This window comes from Tauraco erythrolophus, chromosome 23, assembly GCF_009769465.1.
Source record: "Tauraco erythrolophus isolate bTauEry1 chromosome 23, bTauEry1.pri, whole genome shotgun sequence".
Lineage (NCBI taxonomy): Eukaryota > Metazoa > Chordata > Aves > Musophagiformes > Musophagidae > Tauraco > Tauraco erythrolophus.
The window spans coordinates 6,516,540-6,541,249 of record NC_141487.1 but is presented as its reverse complement, the minus strand read 5'-3'; the positions used below and the strand labels follow the sequence as shown (position 1 = coordinate 6,541,249).

General features: G+C 43.4%; 1 protein-coding gene across 4 annotated transcripts in view; it reads left to right on the top strand.

The window, feature by feature from the left end:
• The first annotated feature begins 9,459 nt into the window (after window positions 1–9,459).
• DVL1 (dishevelled segment polarity protein 1) overlaps window positions 9,460–24,710 on the top strand; it is an 83,077-nt gene continuing 67,826 nt past the window's right edge. For 3 of the 4 annotated variants that reach the window (XM_086625521.1, XM_086625520.1, XM_086625519.1), the window contains exon 1: window positions 9,460–9,656. In XM_086625521.1, the coding sequence (XP_086481647.1) occupies window positions 9,487–9,656 (170 nt within the window). In that variant the 5' untranslated portion in view covers window positions 9,460–9,486. The remainder of the gene's footprint in view (window positions 9,657–24,710) is intronic. The other variant, XM_086625523.1, reaches the window with a different exon arrangement.

The window sequence follows — 24,710 nt, the reverse complement described above, 5'->3', positions numbered from 1 at the left end:
GACTTTATTTTCACTTAAGGTTCACCCCTACAAAAGTGCTCAGACACATGACGAGTGGCGAGGAGGGTCCGAGTTTGGGCCCACATCCATATTTGCCTGCCCTTCCCCCAAAGTAGACAGCTACTCTTAGGCTGCCTTTGGCTGGACCTGACTGAAACCCAAGTAGCATTCCTGCAGGTACATAAGGCTGAACTGGTTATTCCATCAGGGTGGCACAGTCTCAAGTAATTGTCATTAATGTCTTTTTCCCTCTCTTTCATGTCTGAGTCAAAGGTTGGAGATCTTTACTTGTCAGTTCAAATTGCTTAGCACAGCTCATATAGACACACCAGCTCAAAGAGGGGTTACTCATAAACTCCAGAGGCATTTAAATATTTTATTTGACTTCTAAGCTGCAAAATAGCTTAAGGGGAAAAAAAATTTATACCTTCTCTGAAACAAGCACTAGGAAGAGCTTTATGAGTTCTTGATCCTTGCTTTGATCACCAGTTTGAATTTGGTTAATGGTCAGACATGCCAGTATAACCCTAGACTGATCAAGATGGGAGTCCGAGTTAAGATTATGACCCTTTTTTCTTCAGGAGAGGCATATGTTGTGTGATTGGATTGATAATCAGAACAGTGTTTTTCAAAAGCAGCCTGCCACATCCGGTATGTAATTTAGTATGTTAAAATTCTGGCTGAAAGAGATCCAGGCAAGACTGCTGGAAAACCAGTAGTGTTTTCAAATTGCTGAAAAAAGAGAGACAGAAAACTGAACGCTGAAGAGGTTTTGTTTGTTTATTTCTTAATACAGAGGAATTGTTGAAGGCTATTTGCCCTTAAATACTGGTGAGAAGCCATTCAGGTCCTTTCCACAGGCACTTTGTGTTCTGTCACTCCTTGGCATTGACATGAAGTCTGTGTAGTTGATCTTGCACATAAAAATTCGAAGGCTCGTCCTGCAATTAGCCACTAGGCTAGGGGCAGGACCACTGCGTTCTGTTCCACTCTGACATAGACTCTGCAACTCTAGACCAGGTTGGTTTTCTCTCTCTTTTTCCCATCTCAGCCTTTCTTTTCCTAATGTGGGACAGTAACTTGCCTTTCATGGAGAAACAATTTTTTAATGTGTATAGCACTTTGGCAAATGTGCTTTGCCTGAGTTATTCAAAGTAGTGTTCTCACTGTACTAACAGAATGCTGCATCTTAAGAGACTTCCTTACTGTCACTTTGCAGGCTCTGCCTCATTAGAGCCTCCTGGTTTTCCTGAGACATGCATTTTATGTTCAGTTAGTTAAAACAGTAATAACCCCTAATATTTTTATACCAATTACTCCTCAGTGAGTACTCTAGCTCAATGAGGGCAGAGAAATGAAAGTCTCTTTTAGGGTAATGTACGGACTACAAGCCCTTGTTGTGGACCAAGGAAAGGTTATATGGCAGTGACCTTAAAAGAGGTTGAAACTGAGACTGGAACTAGAGCCCCCTCTTTTTAGCTCTGTGCACGCTCTGCCTCCTCTCAGGACTGAGAGGATGGCTTGTCCCATAAATCTTGGTTGGTTTTTTTTTTCTTTGTTGTAACAGAATTAATTTTCATGATTATTGTTACTTAACTTTCACCATTTATCATTGTTGTGTAACTCTCCTAGCATTTCAGAAATAAAGGAGAATACAATGGATTTTCAAGTTAAGGCTGATTTTTTTTTTTTTCTTGCCCTTTGGAGATTCTAGCTAAGCTATTAGCCAGAATTAGCTAATTCTTCCCAATAGCTGTGCAGTGTGTTTAATCTCAGAGCATCCTGAAGTGCTTGACAAAGTGCAGATTGGATGCAGTAAGTTATTCCAGTGATTTTGATATCGTTTCCACACAGGACATCATCATTTGACTGAGTCATGGGACTCACAGACAAATTTTAGCTCTCTAAAAGTGTGATATAACGAACAGATCTGTGGCTGTAGATGGAGTTCAAACCATCTATCAGAGGTGAAGGCTGGCAGCTCCTTCAGTACATAATTCTGCAGGTCCGGAAGGGAAGATAACATATCCTACTGGAATAGTTAACTGCACAGTTTTATACTTCACTCCCAGCCCAAATTCCTCTTTTCCATGCAGAACTAACACCTTGCAAAGTTCCTGCTGCACATTCTGCTCTTGGAGGGTTTCCACCCACTGAGTAGTATCCCAGCTGGCATGACAGAGTTCTTCCAGGGACACTGCTGGAAACAGCTTGTATTGCTGCTTGGATGGACAATGCAGGGTATAGGTGCAAAAATTTGAATGATCAAAGCAGGATATGAATCTAAAAAGTGGCGAAGAAGTGCATTTAGCAAACTAAGATTATTGACCAGCTTGTCTAGCTCTGGTGAAAGTATTATCTTCTCTCTTACCTGATTGGAAATCATACTACAGCCAGTCTCCTGCTGTTTCAGACCACCTCTTCACTGGGCTGAATGGCCCTGTGATGGCTGCTCCTGCTTTCTCAGGTAACCAGAGAGAGGAAAACAAACAAACAATAAACAGATTAAAAGGGTTGGGAGATAAAGACAGTGAGAAGTGGGTGGGGAATAGTTCCTTCTCATTGGGTTCTGCTGTTGCTGAGAATGAACAATGAGTTCTTGAGCAGGTGGACCCAGGGGTCGTGTACAATAAAGGTCTCATCCAAAGTACCCTTTCTGGTACTGTTGTGGGACTTTACTGGTCAGTTGCTGCTATAACCTGTAAGTGAGGTTCTTCCTGGTGAGGAGAAACCAAATGCGAACTACTGAAAAGAAGATACTTTGGGCAAAGTGATATCATCCTCAAGCTGGTGCCAGTCCCACTGGGAATATCTGACTCAACAGCATTTTTCTAAGATTTAAACTTACCTTTTTTTGTGTGTTTCTCTTAAATGCCACAGGCAAACTAGAGCACCATGCCATAAAAAAAAAAAAATCCTCTTCAAATTACACTGTTGATACGGGGAGCCAGAGATGCCACCATTTTGCTGGACTGAGGTGACACGCGCTGGATTGTTTTTCTATATTTGTTCTTTGTTGGGGGAGAATGAAGCTTGAGTGGAGTTGGGGTTTTTTTGAGGGCTTCAAAAATGCAAATGCAGTGTTTGCAGGCCTGCTTATTTGTACTTGCCTGACACTATGCGTGTAGATATTGCTTAGTTCCCTCTTGAACCCAGTGTGGCTTTTTTTTTTTTCCTACACATGGGGGAGCCTACAAAAAAGGTGGTTGCAATTATGCTATTATCTTGAAAAGTGAGATCTTACTGCAGAGCCTTAGCTAGTGCTGGGTGTTAGAGATGCTCTAAGCCCTGTTCCTTTCTATTGGTGCACTGTGTCTCTGCTGGCAAAGTCCAGCCCAGACACTGTTGGTTATTTGTTGCTGGGGCATCTTGTTACTTTTCTCTGTCCCTGTAGGCAATGGGTTTGATTTTTCAGGAAAGCAGATGGGAACGAGGGAAAGCTAATTTAGCAACCACAGGGTCTGCTTTGCAGACCACTGAAATTAAATATTTTCGTTGTCTTCAACTTGACTGAAATGAAGTCCAGATTGTCCCCATTTCCTTTCTGCCTCCCAGTCTGGGGAGAGTCTTACTAGTGGAGAAGGGCTTGCTAGTTATTAAAAGAACAGATTTCTGAGGGGAAGAAGAAACACTGGGGACCTGAGAGAAGTAGAGTAAAGATGTGAGTAGACATTCCTAAGCAAAAAACTTCACTGTTTCCTAGAGGTCAAGTTTTTAAACATATATGTGGCCCTCTGCAGATCAGCTGCTCTGAAGACAGTTGCTGCAGGGAAATTTTTCAAGTGTGGCTCTCCTCTTTTTTAAAAGTGCTGCAGCTGTTAAGAAGAGGTAGGAGAACCAGAGAATGCCTGAGGAAAGAAAATAAATTGAATCATGATGAGTAGGAGCTGAGATCAACCGATTAAACTCATTGATGAGGTGTGCATTGCATGAAAATGTTTGAAAATGCTTGACACTGCCGAAAATGCATGTGCAATAGTGACTGGTTCTCCATGATTGACACTAAGAAGGCTCCACAAAAAGTATGGGAGTGCTGAGTTTTCATGACTGGAGTACTGATATTCTAACGCACAATGTTTTGTGGTTGTGGTTCAGCAGCAAGGCAGGTCTTGCCTGGAAGGCATCACTTCTTCCCTTCACAGTCAGAGCTTTTTGCCCAGACAACAGAGGGTCGCATGAAAATTTCCCACTGTAGACCCCTCTACAGCAAACACATGATGGAGAAAAAGGTGCTTCATCCAAACCAGCTTGGTATCACTCAGTGATTCGAAGTGCCCAACATGTTGCCTTTTGCACTACCAAATACCAGCGTCTCCGCTGTTTTGATTGTGGCTTTAAAGCGCAGTTGAGTTGCAAGTCAGAAGTTAGCAGCATTTCTCCAGCAGAGGTGGGGAGGTTGATGCCATTCTGTATGAGTATCTGATTTTCACTTGAGGTTTGCTGGAGAGATCTTGAAAGGACAAGAACATAGTTTGTTCAGTGTGATAATTCTTCCATTGCTACAGGATCACACTGTAGCAGAACTGAGATGCATCAGACTTCTGGTAGCAGTAACTGAACAGTCATCAATAGATTCAAATTAAATGAAAAAGAGTGAAATTGGAGGAGATACTCTTCATTCATATGAATCCCAGAAGTTATGTGCATGTGCTAACAACGTTGGTTAATGTTTTCCGTTACATTCTTTAATTTCTTTTTAGCGGTCCCTGTGGAGCACCAGTGTGAGTGTTGTTGTCCTCTGTTCTTCTCTTTCCCCTTCCCATGTGAAGTACATAGCGCCTTGTTCCTACAGACCTGTAAGGTAGCATCCCTCCATAACACACATTCCTCAATTCAGACGGTTTTTGAAAATGTCGCTGAAAATACCCTCTGTCATTCCCCCCAGGTTTATTTGTATTCGGATCTAGTGGCAATGAAAGCCCTTGGGAGCTTTGCCCAGGAGGCTGGAGCTGGCTGGAGGATTGCTGGACTGCAAGTCTTTTGCCTCCCTCTAGCGTTTGGTCTTTATTTTCTTGTAAACTGTCGAAGCTGAGTTCTGCCATGACCTCACTGTGCCCAAGGTCCACTACACAGAGAGGCAGAATAAAAGGAAAAAAACTTCCAGATCTTTTAGACCAGATCCATGAGTAGTGTCAACTGACTTGGATTGCATCCTGCTGACATATACCAGCTTGGGAGCCAGCCTTAATTTTAAGCACATCCAAACTGTGTGGTTGCAGTTCCATCTTTCTTCTTCTGTTTCTCTTTCAGGATCGTTTCCGTGTTTAGTTCTTACTCTGTGTTGATGCTAATCTTGCCTATGTGAATCGGTACAATGGGGTGGAGTCTTTGTCACGGAGATGAAGAGTAGCTGCGTAACTTGCCTTTTTGAATGTGCTGAAAGTCTTCATGTAGTGCTCAGTGTCCACACGATGAAACTTAGGCTCTCTGAAGAGGAGTAACAGGTTGGCTGATGATTCCTGTGTGGTTCATTCAGACACCAGCTTCTGATACATCCTTTTAAAGATACAAGTCCAAAATCCATTTCTCCTTTTATTTTTAAACAATGGTGATTTTGGAGAAAATACTTCAGCAAAGGAATAAGGATTAGTCCTATTGGTGGTGCTCAATACTTTGGCAACCCAGATTTTTTGTCTCTAGGTCTCTACTGTGGTTCCAGTCTGGAAGGAATCTCCCTTGGCTAATGGGTGTTGTCAGTTGAGTTTCTAATACGTCCGTGCTGCTGGCATCCTTCTGGGTACCATCAGTCCTACAAGTGGCATCGATAGCTGGCAGTAAATGATGGGAAACTCGCAGCGATGCTAACTGCATTGATCCTGCTGTGTTATTGAAACAAATGAAAACAGAAGTCTTCATTTCCCAGCGCTGACTATCCGTATGAAAGTTCTCATGGTCAAACCTGATTTCATTGACATGAGTGGTAAAACTGCCAGCGACTGACTCTTGAGAAGAAATGATCCTCCAAGTGAAAGCTGATTTTGTTCTTTTATAAATAGATCCTTGCAGGTGGGTAAAAAATACCCATGAATCTCAAAGTGGGTCCCCAGTCACAGCTTTGGTGAGTGTCAGAGTGCTCAGTTCTCTTTTTCTCTTTGGTTCTCTTTTTCTCATATCTCTTTAAACAACTACTGATTTGCTAAGCACCCAGAGTGTGATGAGCTTTTTGAATTCACTGAGACAAGCAACCACCATCACTATAATTCAAAAGGTCTTGGTTATTCTCTGTGTGGTAATGAAGTGCACTGCTGTATAAATGAAGATAAAGGGTGAGCGGCTTTTATGCCTCAGGACACTATCTGCTCCCTGCAGGGGTCAGCAAGACTATTTGTTCTATCACGGAGAGCACAGGACTAATAGCAAGAGATTTTATGCCTTATACTTCTTTTCCACTGAAGTGTTAAGGCCTGAAGTCCGCAAGAAGCAAGATATTAGCCCTGATGGACGAGTGGTTTGCTAAGGTGGTGTGTTCTGCATTCCCGTGTCTGCTCTTTAATTGGATTAGCTTGTGGTTTGACTGTAACATGAAAGTGGGTTATCTCCTCTCTTCTGTGCTTGATGGGGACACAGAAATCTTTTGTGAGTCATAGATCCAGTCTTATCATGTCTGTTCCAAGGTAGTCATCTGACAATTATACAACTCGTCGTATTTTCAGTTGCCAAAAGTAAAAGCAAAGCTAATAAAGCGAGAACAGAGCTCGCTGCAGATTTAGTCTTTGTGTGGATACCACCTGGGTCTCTGAGGAATTCAGGAGGTCATTAAGTACGAACTGAAGAGACCAAAGGGTTGGATGTTAATATTTTGCCTGAGTTTCTTGCTGCAAAAGCTACATAAAGCTCAGTATCTCAGAAAATATAGCTCGTAGTAGAGTTATCTTATAGTCCTGCCAAAGGAAGCCTTCCCCATTCTTGCTCAGAGATTCTTGTGTGTGGTAGAATAGATGGATTCATGGCATACTTTTCATACCAAGAATACTCTCACGTGCTTGCAGAACCGTAGCATGTGTCTGTGCACACATGTAGGACAGAAGGTTTGACTGCATGGTTTTACAGACCTCTTCAGTACTTTATGTCTTACTCTATCAGAATTCCAAAATTGAAACAGTGAGAAATGACTAAGCACCAATGGCTACCACTCTTGGAAAGTACTCTTTGGAGTGTATTAAGTCGGTCATTTCTGACTCAAAACAGTACCAAATCCCTAGTTACACGCAGACTAAGGCTGTTTACTTATTGTTTATTTATTGTTTACTTTACTTACCTTTACTTTGCTGTTTATCTTGTCTTGTTTGATGATTATACAGGCATTCAAGTTTAGCAGTGATGAGTGGTATGAATGTCAGTGGAGGAGCCAATCACTGGAGTTGGAGAACCCTGGTGAATGTGATTTCGTATTTGCTTCACTGTACCAGAAATGATAGCAGAGAGTTGATGATGTTTTTTAAATCTTGTTGAGTTGTGGATTAACCATGCCATTGGTAGAGAGGTACCCAGATCTGGCTCTGCATAAGAGAATTTGGCTCTGGAAGCAGTATTGCAGTGTTCATGTGGTAGTGTGCTGGTGGGATCTGGTAATGATTAAACTTTCAGTAAATTGAAAATAGAATTAATGTTAACAGACCTTTTGGCAGCCTCTAACACAGTTGGCTCCTCTGTGTCACACTGGTAGAAGAATCATTCCAGTGCCACAGGTAATTCAGGCACTGAGCTGTGATTTACCCCTTTACGGAAAGCAGCTGAATATTCTGGGAAGAGAATGTCCTCTTTCTTTGAAAGAAAAAAGAATGTCATTAGCTTGGGATTCTCCTGAAGTATTTTGTAATGAACCAAAGTTTCCTTGAGACCTAAGCACACTGTTCTGAAATCTTAATTTTCTGGCTGTCATTTTTGGGGATTTCTAGAAAGAAAGATGAACGCTTCCCAAATACATCACCTGCAAAACATGGCACTCTAAAGATTTTTCTCTGGACTGTGTGCTCCCAAACATACCTATCTCACCTGGCAGCATTGAACAGTGACTCTTGCTGTTCTGTGAAATTCAAGAGATGATAGGTCTAAAGCTTACTCCGTGCCAAGCACCTCAATGGGCCCTGTGCCCAACAGGCTTTCATTGAAGCAGCTATTAAAAGCAATTTCTTCTGAGCCATGAGTGTGTCTCTGCTCTCTTATTAGCATAAGCTGCGGAGAAGCCAACTGCACTGTGGAAAATTTCGTGATCTGCAGAGAAGCCATGAGCTCGTTGCTTAAACAGAACCCATCTCAATTCTCATGAAACACAAAGGGCTGCTGGGGGAGGGAATTCCGAATTGTTGAGATACCTGAAATACAGCAGTCTGGCTGCCATTAGAATGCTGTGAGTAAGGTGAGTCAGTTCTCTGCCCTCCCCATCTCATGTAATGCACTGGAGAGAACGTATCTTGCGTCTTGTGAAGACTGCTGAGTTAGAATATAGAGTTTTACTCTATACTAACCGAGTATACATATAGTAACGTGCCTCCCTTTTCCTGCTGCCATGTGAATGAGGATACTAAGCACCTTCGTGCAGTGCCTAGGGGTCTGTACCTGCAAAGTGCTTACTAAGTCCTGGAAGGAGAAAATAAGGAAAGCTGCAAGGAGACTAATAGTGTTTATATAACCCTGTGGGAATGTTTAGTGGGATGCCAAGTGTTTTTCTTCGGCCGAAGACTGGGATGCTTGTACAAACAGAGCATCTCGTGTGTGTTGCGCTCAGACAAATCGCTGTCACCATCAACGGTGCCCTGCGCAGTGTTTGTGCACCTAAGCAGTTTAAACGCGAAAGGTGATTCTTGTGGCAAGGAGCGAGTGCTTGGCACCTTCGCTCCTGCCGGTCGCTCCCTCGAAAAGGACGGGAGCAGCGCGAGGAGGTCGCTGAACTCAGCCCCGCGAAGCAGCCAGCACCCTTCTCCTCTGCCGGGCTGCCGACGGCCGGTTCCCGGGCACGGCATCCCGAGTCACCGCCGCTCGGGATGCTGCGGCGGCCGCAGGCGGGGCGGGAGCGCCGGGGAGGCCGGCCCGGCTCTCGCCAGCGCCCGGGCCCGTCCCGCTGCCCGCGGTGGTGCCGCCGCGCCGGCAGGGGGCGGCGCGCCGGGAGCGCGGCGGGCCCGCGGGCAGAGCGGCGGTGGCGGGAGCAGGGCGGCTGCCCCGGCCGCCCCGCGCCCCCGCTGCCCGCCCCCCCGCCGCCGCTGCCCGCGGACGGGGCCCCGCGGCGGCCCGCTGCCGAGCGCGGCGGGGGGAGGCGAGCGGCGGCCGGAGGATGCAGGCGGGGCGGGTGGCGGCGGGCTGCCGTTCCCGGGTCGGGCAGCTAGAGAGCAGTGCAGGGAGCGAAATCCCGGCCGAGGAGCCCCTGCGCGGCGGCGGCCGGGCGCTGGGAGCTCCCTTCCTGTCGGGGGCGGCTCCGGGCCGGAGGCCGTGAGAGGAGCCGAGCGGCGGCGGAGGCCCGGGCCGGCTCCCCCCCGCTCCCCCTCTCCCATGGCGGAGACTAAAATCATCTACCACATAGACGAGGAGGAGACCCCCTATCTGGTGAAGCTGCCCGTCCCGCCGGAAAAAGTCACTCTGGCCGATTTCAAAAATGTCCTCAGCAACCGGCCCGTGCACAGCTACAAGTTCTTCTTCAAGTCCATGGACCAGGATTTCGGGTGAGCGGCCGCGGGCCGGCGGGGGCCGGGCGCGCCGGGGCGGGGGGCGGCGGTGCGCGCCCCTCCTCTCCCCCCGCGCCCCTTCGCGCTGACAGCCGCGGGGAGGTCTCGGAGCCTCCCTCGGCCCCGAGCGGGAGGCACCTGCTCCACCGGCGGCGGCGGCCACCGCCTGCCCGGGGCTTCTGCCGCAGCCCCCGCGCCGGGCCGCTCGGCTGCTCGGTCCGGGCGCGGCCCTGCCCGCCGCCCACTGCGGCGCCCGCCCGGCGCTAGGCCCCGGCGGCGGCCGCCGGCGCCCGGGGGAAGCCGCGAGTGCCGCTAACATGGCGGCGCGGCCCGGCGAGCGCCGGGCGCGGGGGCCGGTGCTGCCGCCGTCACCCCGCGGGGACCCCCCGCGCCCGCCCCGGGAGCGGACAGCCGCGGCCCGGTGCCCCCCGCCGGGGCGGGGAGGCCTCCGGACCGGTGTGTCGGTAGCTCCGCGGGGCGATGGCCGGGGCGGGCCGCGCTCCTTCGCTGCCGGCCGGCGGTCTGGAGCCGGGCGCCGGGCGGGGGCTGACCGGCAGCCGCCCGCGGGAGCTGTCAGCGGGCCGGGGCGAGGCCGCCGGGCTTGCGGCAGCCGCGCTCCGCCGGGGCGGGGGTGGCGGAGGAGCCGGGGGGGTCAGGCTGCGGACGTGCTGGCCGGTGAAGCCTTGTGCAAGTGCAGAAATGCCGGTCTGGGAACCGCGGTGCTCCGCCAGCTGTGCGCCTTTGCACGCCGCCGGTCGGGACGGCTGCTCCTTCCACGGGCGCGCTCCCTGCTCCCCACCAGTGCCTTCTGCTCGCTGGGGACAAGGGCCAGCCTTTCAGACGACCTCTGTGATCCCATTCCTGGCTGGAGCTCGGGGATGCCTGACATTGTTCTCACCTCCGCGCACAAACGTGTGTTGCATGCCACTGGGCTTATTTGCAGCCGTAACAAAATAAAACCACTGGAAATCTGTTTGACAGTTTGCCAGACAGTAACTTTCCAAATGTATTAATCCTTTTGTAGCGAATCGCTTCTCTTTGTAGTCAGGTCTGTCGCTGGCAAGACAATTTTACATATTTAAACGCCTTGCCAGTAAAAGAGAGCAGGTTTGTGGGAAGCCAGTATGGACTCGACTCTAAAATAATGCTGTGGTTGAGGTGCAAATTTTATGTGTGGTGAAATATATCATCCCAAGCATCCTTTTTCATATTGTGCAGCCTCTTTCTTATCTATGAGACCTGAAGCCTTCAATGTTAATTGTGTTTTCATCCATGGCGAAACGTGGATATTGTTTGTTGACAGGTATTTCTTCTGTGGCGAGTTGTTAGTGTTGGCGTGTTTCATGTATTGACTTCTCGTTTTTCTGGATTGCGAAAACATTCTTTTGGGAAACAAATGTACAAGCTATTTTCAAAATAAGGTCTTTGAAATTATCCATTCAACAATTTTTATCCTTCACCCTCGAGTGGCAGGGACACGTACCCTGCAGTTGTCGTATAAATTCAAGCTCTAAGTTTTTGTGGTGCAACCTCAATAAAGGATGTTGGGTTTGTCAAAAAGCATGTGCACTCATTTCCACTGCTGCAGAAATTTGGTACCAGAAAATGTAAACTGTGCTGAGGCATGTTGGACGTGCTGGAAAAATCTCTAACACATTTTGATCTTGAACTAGGTAACAGAGTTAGTGACGTAAAACCTACCGCGGATTCTCTTGTTAGTCCCAAAACTGAGGTGAAAATTGCTCTGCTTGCATTTTCTTGGAAATGGAGATGGTGGAAGAAGAAGGGCTGCAAGCGGATGATGAGGATAAGGACCTGTAAATTCTGTTTCTCTTAAGCAATAGTCTCTAATATAACTACGGAATGCATTAGGGTGGTGATCCATTGTCTTGGACCAGCCAGAAGTGATTCTGTAATAGTGACTCTTGCGAGCTGATAAGCTGTCGATCAGATTTTTGTTTGCTTTTATTTGCCAACTGAATTTTTGTTCCTCTGTATCCTAAATACTTGTGAAAAATAGGGAATTAGAAGAAAATGCATATGAATCTCAGCTGTCTTAGCAAGTGTTAGTAAATATGGGCCTTTTTTAATCATCCTGTCTTCTGACTGACTTTTTAAATTTGTTGTTGCGAGTCGGTAATTATAGATGTAGTTGCCACTAACTATAACAAAATTATGTGTCTAATTTCTACCTTATGTGCCTGAAAACGTCCTCCAAAGAAATTCTTTTCTGTGTGTTCTGTAAGTGGTGTTTAGGCTTAAACTACAGTAACATTTGGGTTTTAAATGTAGTGTTCTACAGTTCCAGTCTTCTGTTCTTCACGTTGCTGCCCAGTGGCTGTGCGGGGCTGTGATTTGGTGTGTTGGCTGCGGCTTGGCAGGGTGGTTTGTCAGTCCCAGCGTGGAGTGAAAAGTACTTCTTGTGTTAGGAAAGCAAATGTTTTCCTGGAGGAGTGGAACCTCCTTGAGAAGCCAGTGATCGGGAACTGACATCGCAACACTGCACATGTTGTTGTAATTAAGGCACAGCCTTTCCTGGATCCTGAAGTAATGTAATAAATAATGGTGTTCAGAAACAGTGGATGTGTTGGATTGTTTCCAACCGTGAAAGATAGAGTTGCTAAGAATTGGGCTAAAATTGGGTTGCGGACATGGAGCCTTATCAAGCTTTTATGAAATTAAGCAGTTACATGTTTTGGGTATCTGCTGAGTTACCAGCCTGCTTTCAGCTTTGCTTCTCAGAAGGTGCAGGAGAAGAAAGGTGCAGGAGCTGAGTATTCTGTTCTGAACTTTGGTTACAGTCTAATTTACTACTCTGCCTTTCAGTGTTACTGCTACACTATCATTAAAGCTGTGGAAAATAGATACAACGTGGAACCTTCATCTTGATTTTCCTGGTAGTCTTACTTGGACATAAAACCAGTTTTTCCTGTGCTGTTTGGTTCTCAAGGGTGAGTTCTGCACTAGCTCTTGATGGAATACACCTGTCTTTATTCTGAAAGCCCAGCTACTGGCTCCATCTGCAGATACGATGTTGATTTTTAAGATGCGGGGTGCGTAACTGTCTTCTGACTTTTAAGACTCAACCCTTGGAACTTCTTTGTAGCTTCTATTTTTACTCTAGTTGGTGGAAAATTGAGCAGGGACATTACAGTATCAGACTCATCAATGTGATAGTATCCACCAGCAATGAAATTTAGGAAAGATTACATTTGTGATATGTGTTTTATAGACAAGGAGCTGCGTCATCAGCTTGCTTAGTTGTTTACAATGAGTAATTCTTCCCTCTCAGGGGAAGAGCTCAGGGGTCACTTCCGATCACTGAAATTGTTGATTCTAATGTTACAACCATACACATCCTCGCAATAATATATAATGCAATTTTGTTGATTCTTTGATGCTTGAAAACTGACAAATAATGAATGTATCTAAAAACAAAGCTATAGTTTGTGATGCCTGGGCTGTCATGACTGAAACTGACAGCTGCATAAACTGTTGAATTCCAGTGATTCATAATGAATCCGTGTGACAGACAGATCCTATAGGACGAATTCCTATCTGTCTGCTCTTAAATACTTGGTATTTCCAGAGCTTTTATTGTAAAACACTATTGCTAACTTCCAGAAGTACAAAATTAGAAATGTGTATGATCCCAGGGATTCCCGTAAGTTATGTGTTTTAATTTTGCTAAACAGTGAACCTCCTTTGAGACTCCGTGCTGCTGTTTCATCTCTGGTCAGTATAGGATGCTATGCTGTGACACAATTATAGCAGATTTCAGAGGAAGAACTGTACCATCTTAAATATGTGGTCTGTACCAAAGCTGATACTGATAAATATACTGTCCCCTGCATTGTTCTGGCTTCCTTTGCTCTGTTCAGTCAGCGTGGCACTGGAGCAGGAGCTGCTGATGGTGTCTACAGGAGAGGAGGAGCAAGCCAGTCTTAGACTCTGCAATCTTTGCCCATCGAATACCAGAGTATGTCTATTCTGCCATCCATCTGGGTGAGGTTCAAGTCCTCATTCTTTCCATTGTGTGAACTAATACTCTTGATTACACTTCTTTAGGGAGTACTTTGAGGAGTGGCTTTTTAGGCATTCCTTTGGTATCAGCAAAATAACTTCCTTTTAAACTGTGCTTTTAGGTGCAGCTGCTCCTTGTGCAGAAATTGATTTTCTTGGAATTTGGTGTGTTGAAAACTAGCAAGCAATTGTGATTTAAAGCAATAGGAATCCAGTTTGGGATTGGGATTATGAACTGAATGGGGCAATTTTTCAAAGAGGAACATGAGAAGCTCTGTTTTGTGTCTTTTCTCATGGAGGCAGTGTACTATCTCTGTTTTCACCCTTGCCCTATGAGGAGTCCTAATTGAGAAATGGGAGTCCTAGTTGGCATATGTCTAGCTATGGAGGTACAGAATAATTTCATAATTACGAAAGTTTTTAGAGACAAGATATTAAAGATAACACTCTCAAAATATTTTTCATGGGGACAAATGAAAGTAGGACTTGCCTATTTGTCAATAAGGCTTAGACAATTGATGCTTAAGGTGCCATTTGGACACTGGACATACATAATTTAATAAACAGAAAGTTGATTTGTGTGTTATATTTGCAGAATTCTGTGCTCATTGAATGTAACTATGAAAGCTGTTGTAAAAATCCAGCAAGCAAAGGAACATTGTGCAAAAACACGGAAGCTTTATTTCTGCCTGTCAGTCAGGTATCCCAGAGTTCTAGACTCTGAGCAAGCCAAACTCAAGAGAAAGGTTTTGGGCTTAGTTCTGTGCTTGGAAAACTGTTTCCGTGCCTATTCAGGGATAAGGCAGCATACTGGACAAAAGTCCTTTGCAGGTAGGATTCTGCCTTTTAGGCGGACTCTGCTGTGCTATGTAGTAGTAAGAGCATAGTTTTGGGTTGGGGTTGTGGTTTTTTTTTCGGTAGTTATTGCAACAAAGATTTTAATGAGGTATTTTTGCTGGTGTTTTTAAGGAGATCCTCTCAAGACTAAAGAGCAACAGGAAAGGATGCCTACCTCCATACTTGTTTGAAAACTGAACAAGCAGGTGACAGAGGCTGATATAGGTCAGTTACAGGTAGGAGTTTGTCTTTTTTGAAACAGAATACAATGAAGGCAAGTGATTCATGTTTGCATTAGAAAATATGGAGCCAGTAGACTAACGTGCAGAGGAGGAGGCATGTGCTAAAAATAACAGTTAAGGAAAATGATCCTTGTAGCTCTGTGGCAAGGATTGATACAGAATGAGTCTGTAGAGATCAGAGTTAGGCGAGGGGATGTGGAGGTAACTACCACAATCAAAGCTCTGGCAAGTGTTTTAGCTGTATAAATGGAAAATTTCAGAAATACTACAGAGACTGCAAGACATAAATGTTGGCTGGATGTGAGGGTCTGGAGAGCAGTCAGAATTCAAGACAACGTCCACATTACTGACCTGAATGATGGACAGGTAGATGAGCAGATAAGAGGTGTGCCATATAACTTTTAGCCTCGAAATGTAAGCAGGATTATCTTTACAAAGCAACCATGTAGAATCTCCCTCTGTGTGCTTGTTTTCTCATGTGCATCTGTCTCCTCCCTGTTCAGTCTCTTACTCTCAATGTTACTGAAGGAACAGGGTGTTTTTAGGGGGGGCGAATGAGTAAGGAAGTAGTTCCATGATGGTAGAACTAATGAAAGCAAGTTTCCTGAAGATTTATGTCCTTTCAGTGTTAACCCTCTGTATTTTCTCCATATTCTCAGGCTGCTTCATCAGTTAGTAGATATTCAGAGATCTGAGATACAGTTAGGCTCTTAAAAAGACAGTGGTTTACTTGGGCACAAGGTTAAAAAGGGTTGGGGCTTCAACTTGTAATGCAGTCACATAATTTGCCATATAAATCTTTGCAAATGCCTGTGGCATGTTTACTGAGAATATCTTTTGGATAGCAAGCGTGGTTGAACAGATGGAGCAACAAATGGGTTTCTTTTAAAGGTGTTTTTTATCCTGTAACCTTTTTGGCCAGGTTTGCCTGTCTGTAGGCTGGAAAGGAGTGATTGCATAACAGTCAAAGTTGTCTTCAGGTCACACTGGGACAGCTGTTTGCTGCGATGTAAATAAGTATTGCTGACCAAGAAAAGGGAGGTGAGGCATGTTACAGCCCGTGGCTACGAGCCATGATCCCCCTCTTCCTCTGCTGCTGCCTGCTTTGCTTTGGGAGGCAGGCTATGTGGCAGCATTGAAGCTCTGTTTGGGACTGATCCAGCGGGTGGTGAAGTCACTAAAAGTCACTGCTGTGCTCTGAATTTTGAGCCAGTTTCTGGCTGAACTGTTCTGTCACGTGAACAGTATTGATTCCAATGTGCAACTTGCAGTGAGTGCAGTGCCAAGAGAATTCTCTTTAATGAAGGCTCTGCTCAAAAAAACCACAGGTTAAGTAGATTGAGTTGAGAAGATGCGTAGATTTTTGTTAGTTCTTTGAGTATGGTGGCTCTGACTTTACAATTCAGTGGGTTGGTCATGGTTCTTCCCAGCGTTCACTCCCCTCAGCATGGTCTGTTGCACACTTAAATGCTGTAAACGTCGCAGAAGTCTTGGTGTGCTGTTGGTGGGGGACCTCAGAAGTGAAGGCCAAGTTTCAGCTTGATTCAGTCAAATAAATCTGGAATGATATTCAGAAAATAGGGATTACTAAGAGCGGGTCCTAGGCCTGAGTATCTGGATCAACAGCAGCCACATAGAGGCCTTCAGGGGAAGAAGAATTCTTAAGACTGGAAGAGAGATTTCATTAATACCTGCAAAAGTTGGAGTACTGTTACCTAGTGGAAGAAGACAGATAGTTGCATAGTTAAAGGGCTGAATTGAGGCTTGGGAAATAAAAAAAATTGTATTCAGCCACAGACTTAAGGTTGCACTCAGCAAAGTACTTGGACACTGAAGCGTAGTGCTGCATTGAGGCCTGTGTTAGCTGCCTGCCCGAGAATAGCCTGTATTTCTCCTAGCCTTTTCCCATTTCTCTGCTGAAATTTATAAACTTTCTGGAGACTATGCGTCTTGCTACTTCTGTTTACACAGCATCTAGCACTGCAGTGCTTTTCTGTTTGCTGACATCAGAAAGCACTATTGTAGCACGTATAATGAAAATATGTACAAGAACACCAGCCTATTAGACCTAAAAGCTCATGGTCTGTAACCACACTAGGTCAGCTTACACGTGTTTTGCCAAGCTGATTCTGATAGCTGTCTACAGTACAAGCCACTGCTTATTTTAATGTCCCAACTGTAATGTAATCTAAATATTTTAAAACAACCGCTTTTTTTCTGCTGGAACCTGAGGGCTGCTCTGCTCTGAGGGTGGAGTATGTTATATTTATTAAAAGGTAATGCTATGAAAACATGCTAAAGGGATACATCAGATTTGGTCTGCTTCCTGTGGCTAGTGATCTGCAGTGGGGTAAGTTAGAAAAACAAGTTTACTACTGTTCATTTAATGAGCACCTCCACATAGTGTATGTGCAGTTTTTTTAAAAATCTTTTCCAGTGCTCAGGTACACTTGTTTTGGCTTAAGAATACACACACAGACTGTACAGCTGTTGGAAACATTAACCATCTCTATAGGATTCAAGCTCAGCAATTTATGGGCTTGCTGTATCTCTAATTAAAATGTGCCTGTGAAGTAGGTTGAATTAAATGGGATTTATTTAATAATTTCTTTCGAAAGACTGTTACCATTCTAGCCTGCCACAGGACAGTGAACAGGCAACCAGGAGGAGATCCAGACGCACCAGGAGGAGATCCATATTCAACGCTTTGAAACCAGCCATAAATAGCAAAGGCATAGATGAAAATTTTGAGTTAAGGAATTAATTTACATATGGTATTAAAGTGTATAAAGATTTCCATGGTATATTTGAGATTAGTACAGCAGGCTTCCTTCACTTGCATTCTGCTTACCTTCAAAGATGGGTCTAGTATTTTAAAAAATAGCCTTGTTCATGCTTGCATTTCAGATTCCACTTTAAATGCAGCCTGATAGGTATTACCATGACTGTGTGCAACCTAGGCAGTTGTCATTATGATTAGTACTTCGTTCAGGAGCACCAACCATTTATTTCAACTGCGCCACAGTGTTAGGTGGCAAGGTTGGCAAGGTGGTGTTTATGAAACACCGTGATTTTTTTTTTTTTCTGTGTATGGCATCACGGCGAGAATTCTCTCCCTATTCTTCTGGTCTTTATCTTCTTTAGGAATCATGACATGTTTCAATTTGGATGTCTTGATAATCGAAGTTACTTCCTTTCTCTCTTACTTCCACAACAGTTGGGATTCCTGTATATTTGGCTGATTAGTGATATGATCAATAGTAGATTTTTCCACCTTCATCTCTATGTGAAATTCTTTTAAATGATTATTTTCCCCCCTCTTAAGTTAACGGTTCTCTTAAGATAACACAGAGGCAGTTTTTTTTTCTGTGTTTATTGTGAGCTAAAAAGGAGCAGCATTATCCTTGAAACTTTCGGCAGTGTTGGAGTCCAGTCCTACATAAAGTTGGTTGAGATTGAGTATCTTAAAGCCAATAAACATTGATCCCATTTCTTAGCAGGTATGTATCTCTCTTAGTGTGCCTCACATTGTGGCAAGGAAAATTAAATAGAATCGGCTGGTTGTTCCAATTAATGATGCTCTTTACAATTAATACAACTCTTTACATATGCATTATTGCAGGTTTATTCTGTCTAGCACTTTGGTTCCTTAAAATGCTTAGATTTCTGGATTTTACTCTGGCAGACATTAAGAGAGAGGAAATGAAGTGACAAGTATTAAACTTATTGAGTAAAGGCAGTATCTAGAAGAGGTTTATTCCTATTTTCAGTCTATGTGGGAAAAGGAAGATGGCTTGGTGTTTCTGTGTGACTTGATCATCTATTTTGCAAGTACTGGAGGTGAAGTCAGCCTTTGTCCTTTCTGTGTCTACCAGATCATCCCGAGGTGAGCCAGTGGGTTCTGAGTGCTTCTTCCACTTTGACATCTGTGCTGACTGAAGCAATGCTGATCCCTACATGCTGAAACACCCAAAGAGAGTTTGAGAAGGCAGCTCCAAAAAGTGGCAGTGTCTTTTCAGTGACTGACTGCTAGAGAGACTTAATTTATCCTTTGTTCCTTGAAATCTAGCTGTACCCTTGTGCTACAGGACTCGGCCTGTACTGAATAAAGGTGATGAGGTGAATGGTCTCCGATAAAAATGGACATGGCACTGAATTGAGACAGATTGATATTATTTGGTCCTATAGTTATTTTTTAAAAAACCTTGCTCATGCCTCATGGTTACTCTATTTACTCCATTGTTTGCATTCTTTTAGCCTAAGGATTTCCCTCGAGTTTACTGAAGCTGAAGTCTCTGTCTGAACTACTACATTGTACTAAGCAAAAATCTCTTCTGATGCAGATTCATAGAATCATGGAATGGTTTGGGTTGGAAGGGACCTCAAAGATCATCCAGTTCCAAGCCCCCTGCCATGGGCAGGGACACCCTCCGTTACACCAGGTTACCCAAAGAATTAATGGCTAATTACTTACAATATCCAGGGTTGTATCTTTTCTTTGGCTATGTTATTTATAAAGAAAACAGGTGCCTTATCTTTTGCTAAAAATCTACTTTATGTGCTCTAATTGTGTTATTATATGGCAGTACTAAAGGTAGTCCTGGAAGGGACACCTGTGTGATCTGCAAATAAATCCTCTTCTCTGGTAGTCTTGAGTAAATGTCAGGGTACTGTGGCCTTCAGTAGCCAGCATTTTGAAATCCCTTCACATGTAGCTAATGAGAAAAACGCATGTAAATTCAGTTTAAGTGCAGCTATTTGTTAAGAATTGTGCAAGATATACTATATGCAGCCCCAGTTCCAAAGAACTGGCTGTTTTCAGACAAGATGCACTGAGTAGGTGGATTGGGAAAATTAAAAGGGGCAGTAATTCCTGACAATTTATAATAGCAGTTTTACTGTTTGTTTAATCTGTGCTTGCTTTTATTCACTTGGTTGGAGGGCTGAATCTGGACAGATGATTAAACTCATCTGTTTTTCTTGTCTCAGCAAAATGTGTTTCTTTTTCATAATCTTTTAGGGTAGGTCTAACTCTGCTGCCAGTGAAGTTAGAGGAAAACCATTCCTGAAAATCTCACCATTAGTATTCAGAAATGCAGTCTCGCCTTGCTTATTCAAGAGTTCCAAGACAGTTTTTTTTTTTTACTTTATTTTCTTTCTGTTCAAAGATTTAGCAGTGAATGCAGGCCATGTTGCTTTTAAATTGATGTGCATGATTAGTTTAGCTCACAAAGCTGGTATTGCCGTCGGAACCCTGATGGTAATTGAATCAAAATGTCTGTTTAAGAGCATGTTGCTGACAATAAACTATATTAAAGTTGTAAAAATGTCGTTTCTCAGTAGAACAGCACTCAGTTTGACTTGGTCTTCAACTCTTTCTACCCGTATTGTCCAAAGTAATCTTTTGGAGACTGACTTGAAGTGGTACCAGGTAAGCACTCTCTGGCATTGTTGTGGTATGGTCATTTCCGTGATACAGTGGACTCTGTGAGAAAACAGAACTGAAAAAGAATCAGCTGTATGTTAGCATGAATATAAGTGTAAGCCTTTACTTCTGCGTGCTGCAATGCCATGATACAGAGACTTGCCCTTAGGTTTAAGTATTTTGGAATATATTTTCTCATCATGATTTTAGTTGGCCTAAAAATCAATGTGTTAAAAAAGGCAAATTCATAAGAGATAGTCTCAAGGAAGCAGCATCTGTTTATAGAAATATCTGATTTATTCCTCTCCTCCCCGAGTTCATGGCAGCTCCCACTGTTTTCTGACCCTCTTTTACTTTGAGAGTATACAAAAAAGAAAATTCCTCTCCTTACACACCCTCCAAAAATTGGCAGATAGATGATCCTCTTCTGGAGCAAAAAAAAATGAAGAGGTCATGCTGGCTCTCCAGATAATGTGCTAATCTAAGAGCTGCATCCAGCTGTCTTCTGAGAAGATCCCTTTAGATATCAAATTTCGCTTGTTTTCCCAAATATGATAATAATTTTGAGGTGAAAGGTACCACTTGGACCAAAACTTGCATCAGTTTGTGGATGGGTAACTGTCTTTTCTGGCAGAAATACAGCATCTTATGAAAATGCATAAGCCATTTTTTAGTCATCCTTATTCCTACAGGGAAGAAAAGAATATTGGTAGCCATCTTTATTTTTGCAGGATGCCTAGGTCTGATTGCTTTGTCCTCTACATGTGTGTTTGTATGAGAACATAATATAGTGAAAATACACTCCCATCTGAGCTGAAACATACAGAATTCCCAGCCTTTTACATCTCTACCTTCCTAGTGTAAATTCATTCAATTCAGGCTATTTTTACCTAAATTGTAAAATCTACAGGTACCTCAGGATATCTGGGAGAGCAGGACCATGTGCTGTACCTAGTGGCTTGTGCCTAATTTCAGCTGCTGCGGCGTAATTGAAAACCAGCTTTCTCCTGTCAGCTCTACTAATGTGGGTGGTGAGTTCTTCCCCGGTGAATACCACTGTTGAGGTAGTGAGCAGTGGGGATATGGATTGGGCTTACAGTTGTCTGGATCTTCTGTTAGCCTTCAACTCTGTTTCAGCATCAGAGCTAAGAGAAGATTTTAAGTGTACATCATATGTGCAGGAAAAGCTTCGATGTATAGGCTGAGCTTTTTCCATCTGATTGCTGCTTGCCTTTTAGAAAAGGCCATTTGGATTGGCCTGGCACTGGAATGCCATTTTCTAAATTAATTAAGCACCAACTCATGGTTTAATGAGCATGTTGGGGAAGGGGGAGGGTGTCACTGGTGATTTTGCTGATGCTACTTTGAGGTCTCAGTTTTCAGAGAAGACTACTGGAGGCTTGTCCTCCAGTTTCTGCTGTAGAGTTTAATCAGTTAAGACAAGCTGCTGAGCAAACACAGAGGAATTTACAGTGCTTGAGAAAGGAATGACCTAAATATTTGCCTTATGATTCTGTTGTGGCTTACTTCCATGTGAAATGTAAGTAACTGAGGGAATAACGGTCATTTTTGGTTGCTTCAGTGGCCTTGGTAAGATAAAGTATGAAAATCATTTGCAAGGATATTCAAAGCATATGAAACATGATATACTTCACTCAAGTGAAACACTTGAGGGTAGTAAGAGAACCCCTTCACCTTATGCTGTTGACTTGCTATGGATCATTTGGCTATTGGGTTTACTTTTACCTGTTTCATCATTTCTGAAGAAGATACCATCTCCTTTTTGAAGAGTACTCTGGCTCTTTTTTTATCAAGCGGGTGAAGTGAGGATCAATGTTCTTGGCTTTGTTTGTGGGTAAAGAAGTTCCATTGTGCTACTGTTTGAAGCTATTGAAACTATTGAAGCTTTTCAGCTGGGTGAGGGCAGTCTAGAGAATCAAGACCAAAGCGCAATCTCTAAAGTATTTAGAAGCAAGAGTAGGATTACTATATTGTACTAGTTATGGATAATATCCCAGTCATCTCTCTGGAGTATTAAAAGTTTTGCAATCTGGCTAAATATTGATATGCCAAACTGAAGTACATCCTCCCCTCACACACACACACAAATATCAGAAAGTGGAGAAATCCATTAAGGTGTAACAGCTCTATTCTTTTTAAGGAAGACTCTTGCTTTTTTTTTTTACATGAAATAAAAGTGAAAGTAATAGAAAATGAGTGAGCAGAAATTATAATCACTTGCTGTGCCCAAGGTCTGGGAGCGTGGCCTGGGATATACTGGATACAAGAACAAATTCACAACATAATTTTCTAGCCAAGCCTGGCAAATTGGCTAAAGGTTGCTTCTAATGATTGCTTCTGGATGCGATTGGTTTTGACAACCTTGAGTTTGTCACTGTCATCCCAATAAAATGCATTGCTTCAAATTAAGACAAATCAGACCCTTCTTCATTTTTATAGTCCTAGAAACTCTTGAGTCTTACTGTTCCTTTCTCCTTTTATCCTGAGGGCTTCTAGGAGCAATAGCAGTGGTGATTTGTCTCTGGATTCCAAGCTGACATGAAGCTTTGCAATATGTCAATTAATAATTGGGGCACTGTGAACACTCAGCAGCAGATTGAATATCATAATTAGAGCTCTGTGTGTTTGACTTCTTTGGAGTAATGTCTTACAAATCAGGAAATGGCTTATAACTCTGTACACACATGGGACATTCTTGTGAACTTTCATGACCTCAGGGATCCGGTCAGGTTAAGTGATGGTGGCTTTTGGTTGGACTTTGAGGCTGGAAAATAATGCTGTGCATGTGGAATTGTTTCAGCAGTTGATTCAACTTCTGATGCCTGGGAATGCAGTAGTAGACAGACCACCACCATCCTTTGCCCCGTTGTTGGTAGCCTCAACAGACAGAAAAAGGTTGAATCTGTCTCTGAAAACATGTCTATTTGGTTCCTCCGGGGGTTGAAGGTTTGAAGCGTACTGGCTGTACTTGCTTGTTGGATAAGTGGAAGGTTTCATTTTCCGGAGTTAGGAATATGTTTAAACTTTGAGTTGGTAGTTTAGTTGACTGTCTTTTCTCCTTCTCATTCCTGGAAAGTCTCTTCTTCACTCCAGTCAATACCTCTATGCTGTTTTGTTCTCATACGACACCAGATGTCACGTTGTCCTCAACTTAGCAGTCCCTTATACATCTAAAAAAGGATGTGTGAGACACACATGTCCAGTGCTGCATGTGTTTCTGATTTTCGGAACTTATTCTAAGAGTTTGTCTCAAATATTTCCTTCCTAACAATTTTATTTTGTTCTTTGAATCTTAGGCATTTGGGTATAAGTTGTAGACGCTTGTGAAGTCAACTGCACTGCTGGCAAGTAATCAAGACCTTTACTCTGTTAAAGTCACAGTACTAAATGTTACCAACTCTCTTTAGTTGCTCATGGAAACCTGACTCTTAAAAATGGCATTAGCTCTTAAAAACTTATTTTAAGTAGTCATAGCACTACCTTGACTTTCCTTGTCATATTCATATATTCTTGTTTAACATATTTTCCTTTTACTTACAGCAGCCAGGTAAAATAGATAAAAACAATAGAGACATGCACATCTGTCAGCTCACGAAATCTTAAAACATTCTTTTCTCTAAGGATAGTAAGTATAGAAATTTAAATGCAAACCAAAAACAACTCTTGAAAATATATTACTCCTTTCCTAATATGAGTAATTCTCCTGAGTGTTAAGCTGTAAGTGCAGAAGTCAGATAGCATTCCAAAAAGTGTTCTGTGGAGACAGTTTACGAAAGCTGAACTTTTATTAAACCTGTGTTCTCAAAAGAAGCTGTGTCTCTAGGGGTGGAGGCGCAGTGCTACAGGACAATGGGGCAAAGTAAAGTAACTATCGTTTTTGAGAATCTGACAGTACCTCCTTTTGTTGCCATGTTTTCTTACGGACAGATTTCCTTTTGAAAATACTAACTCAGGACATGGTCAGAAGGCATCTGTGTTAAAGAGTTAGAACTGAGATACGGCCAAGGTGCCTTAAACTGTTAGCCCTCTTCAAGATAGTTGCTTAATGTGTATTTCTGATTTCCCCACCAGACAAACGGGCTTTTAAAAGTTTTTTTCAGTGGCTTATTGAATACTGGTTTTAAAAGAAACAGCTGGACCTTTGCCTGTGGATAAAGATTTGGGCAAATTTAAACAGCTAGCCTATGTTTCAAAGTTTAATTCCCATCACTCCCACCTTCTCATCCATGCCATCTCCTTTTAATAGCTTCTTTTTCTCTCTTTAGACTCCAGGGATGACTAATTAAGAAATCAAGCCTCTGGTTGGTTGGATGGCTATTGGCAACTGCTGCAGTTATAGAGCTGCTGGTCTTCCCGAGTCTCTGACAGAAAATGAGTAAAGATAGGAACACAGCTGTAACAGGAGAATGGACAGATTACAAAACCACTGGGACTGGGTCTCTTCTTATCTGGCTTTGCCAAACAGCAGGATATATGTCTCAATGAAATCAGAATTAGGAAACG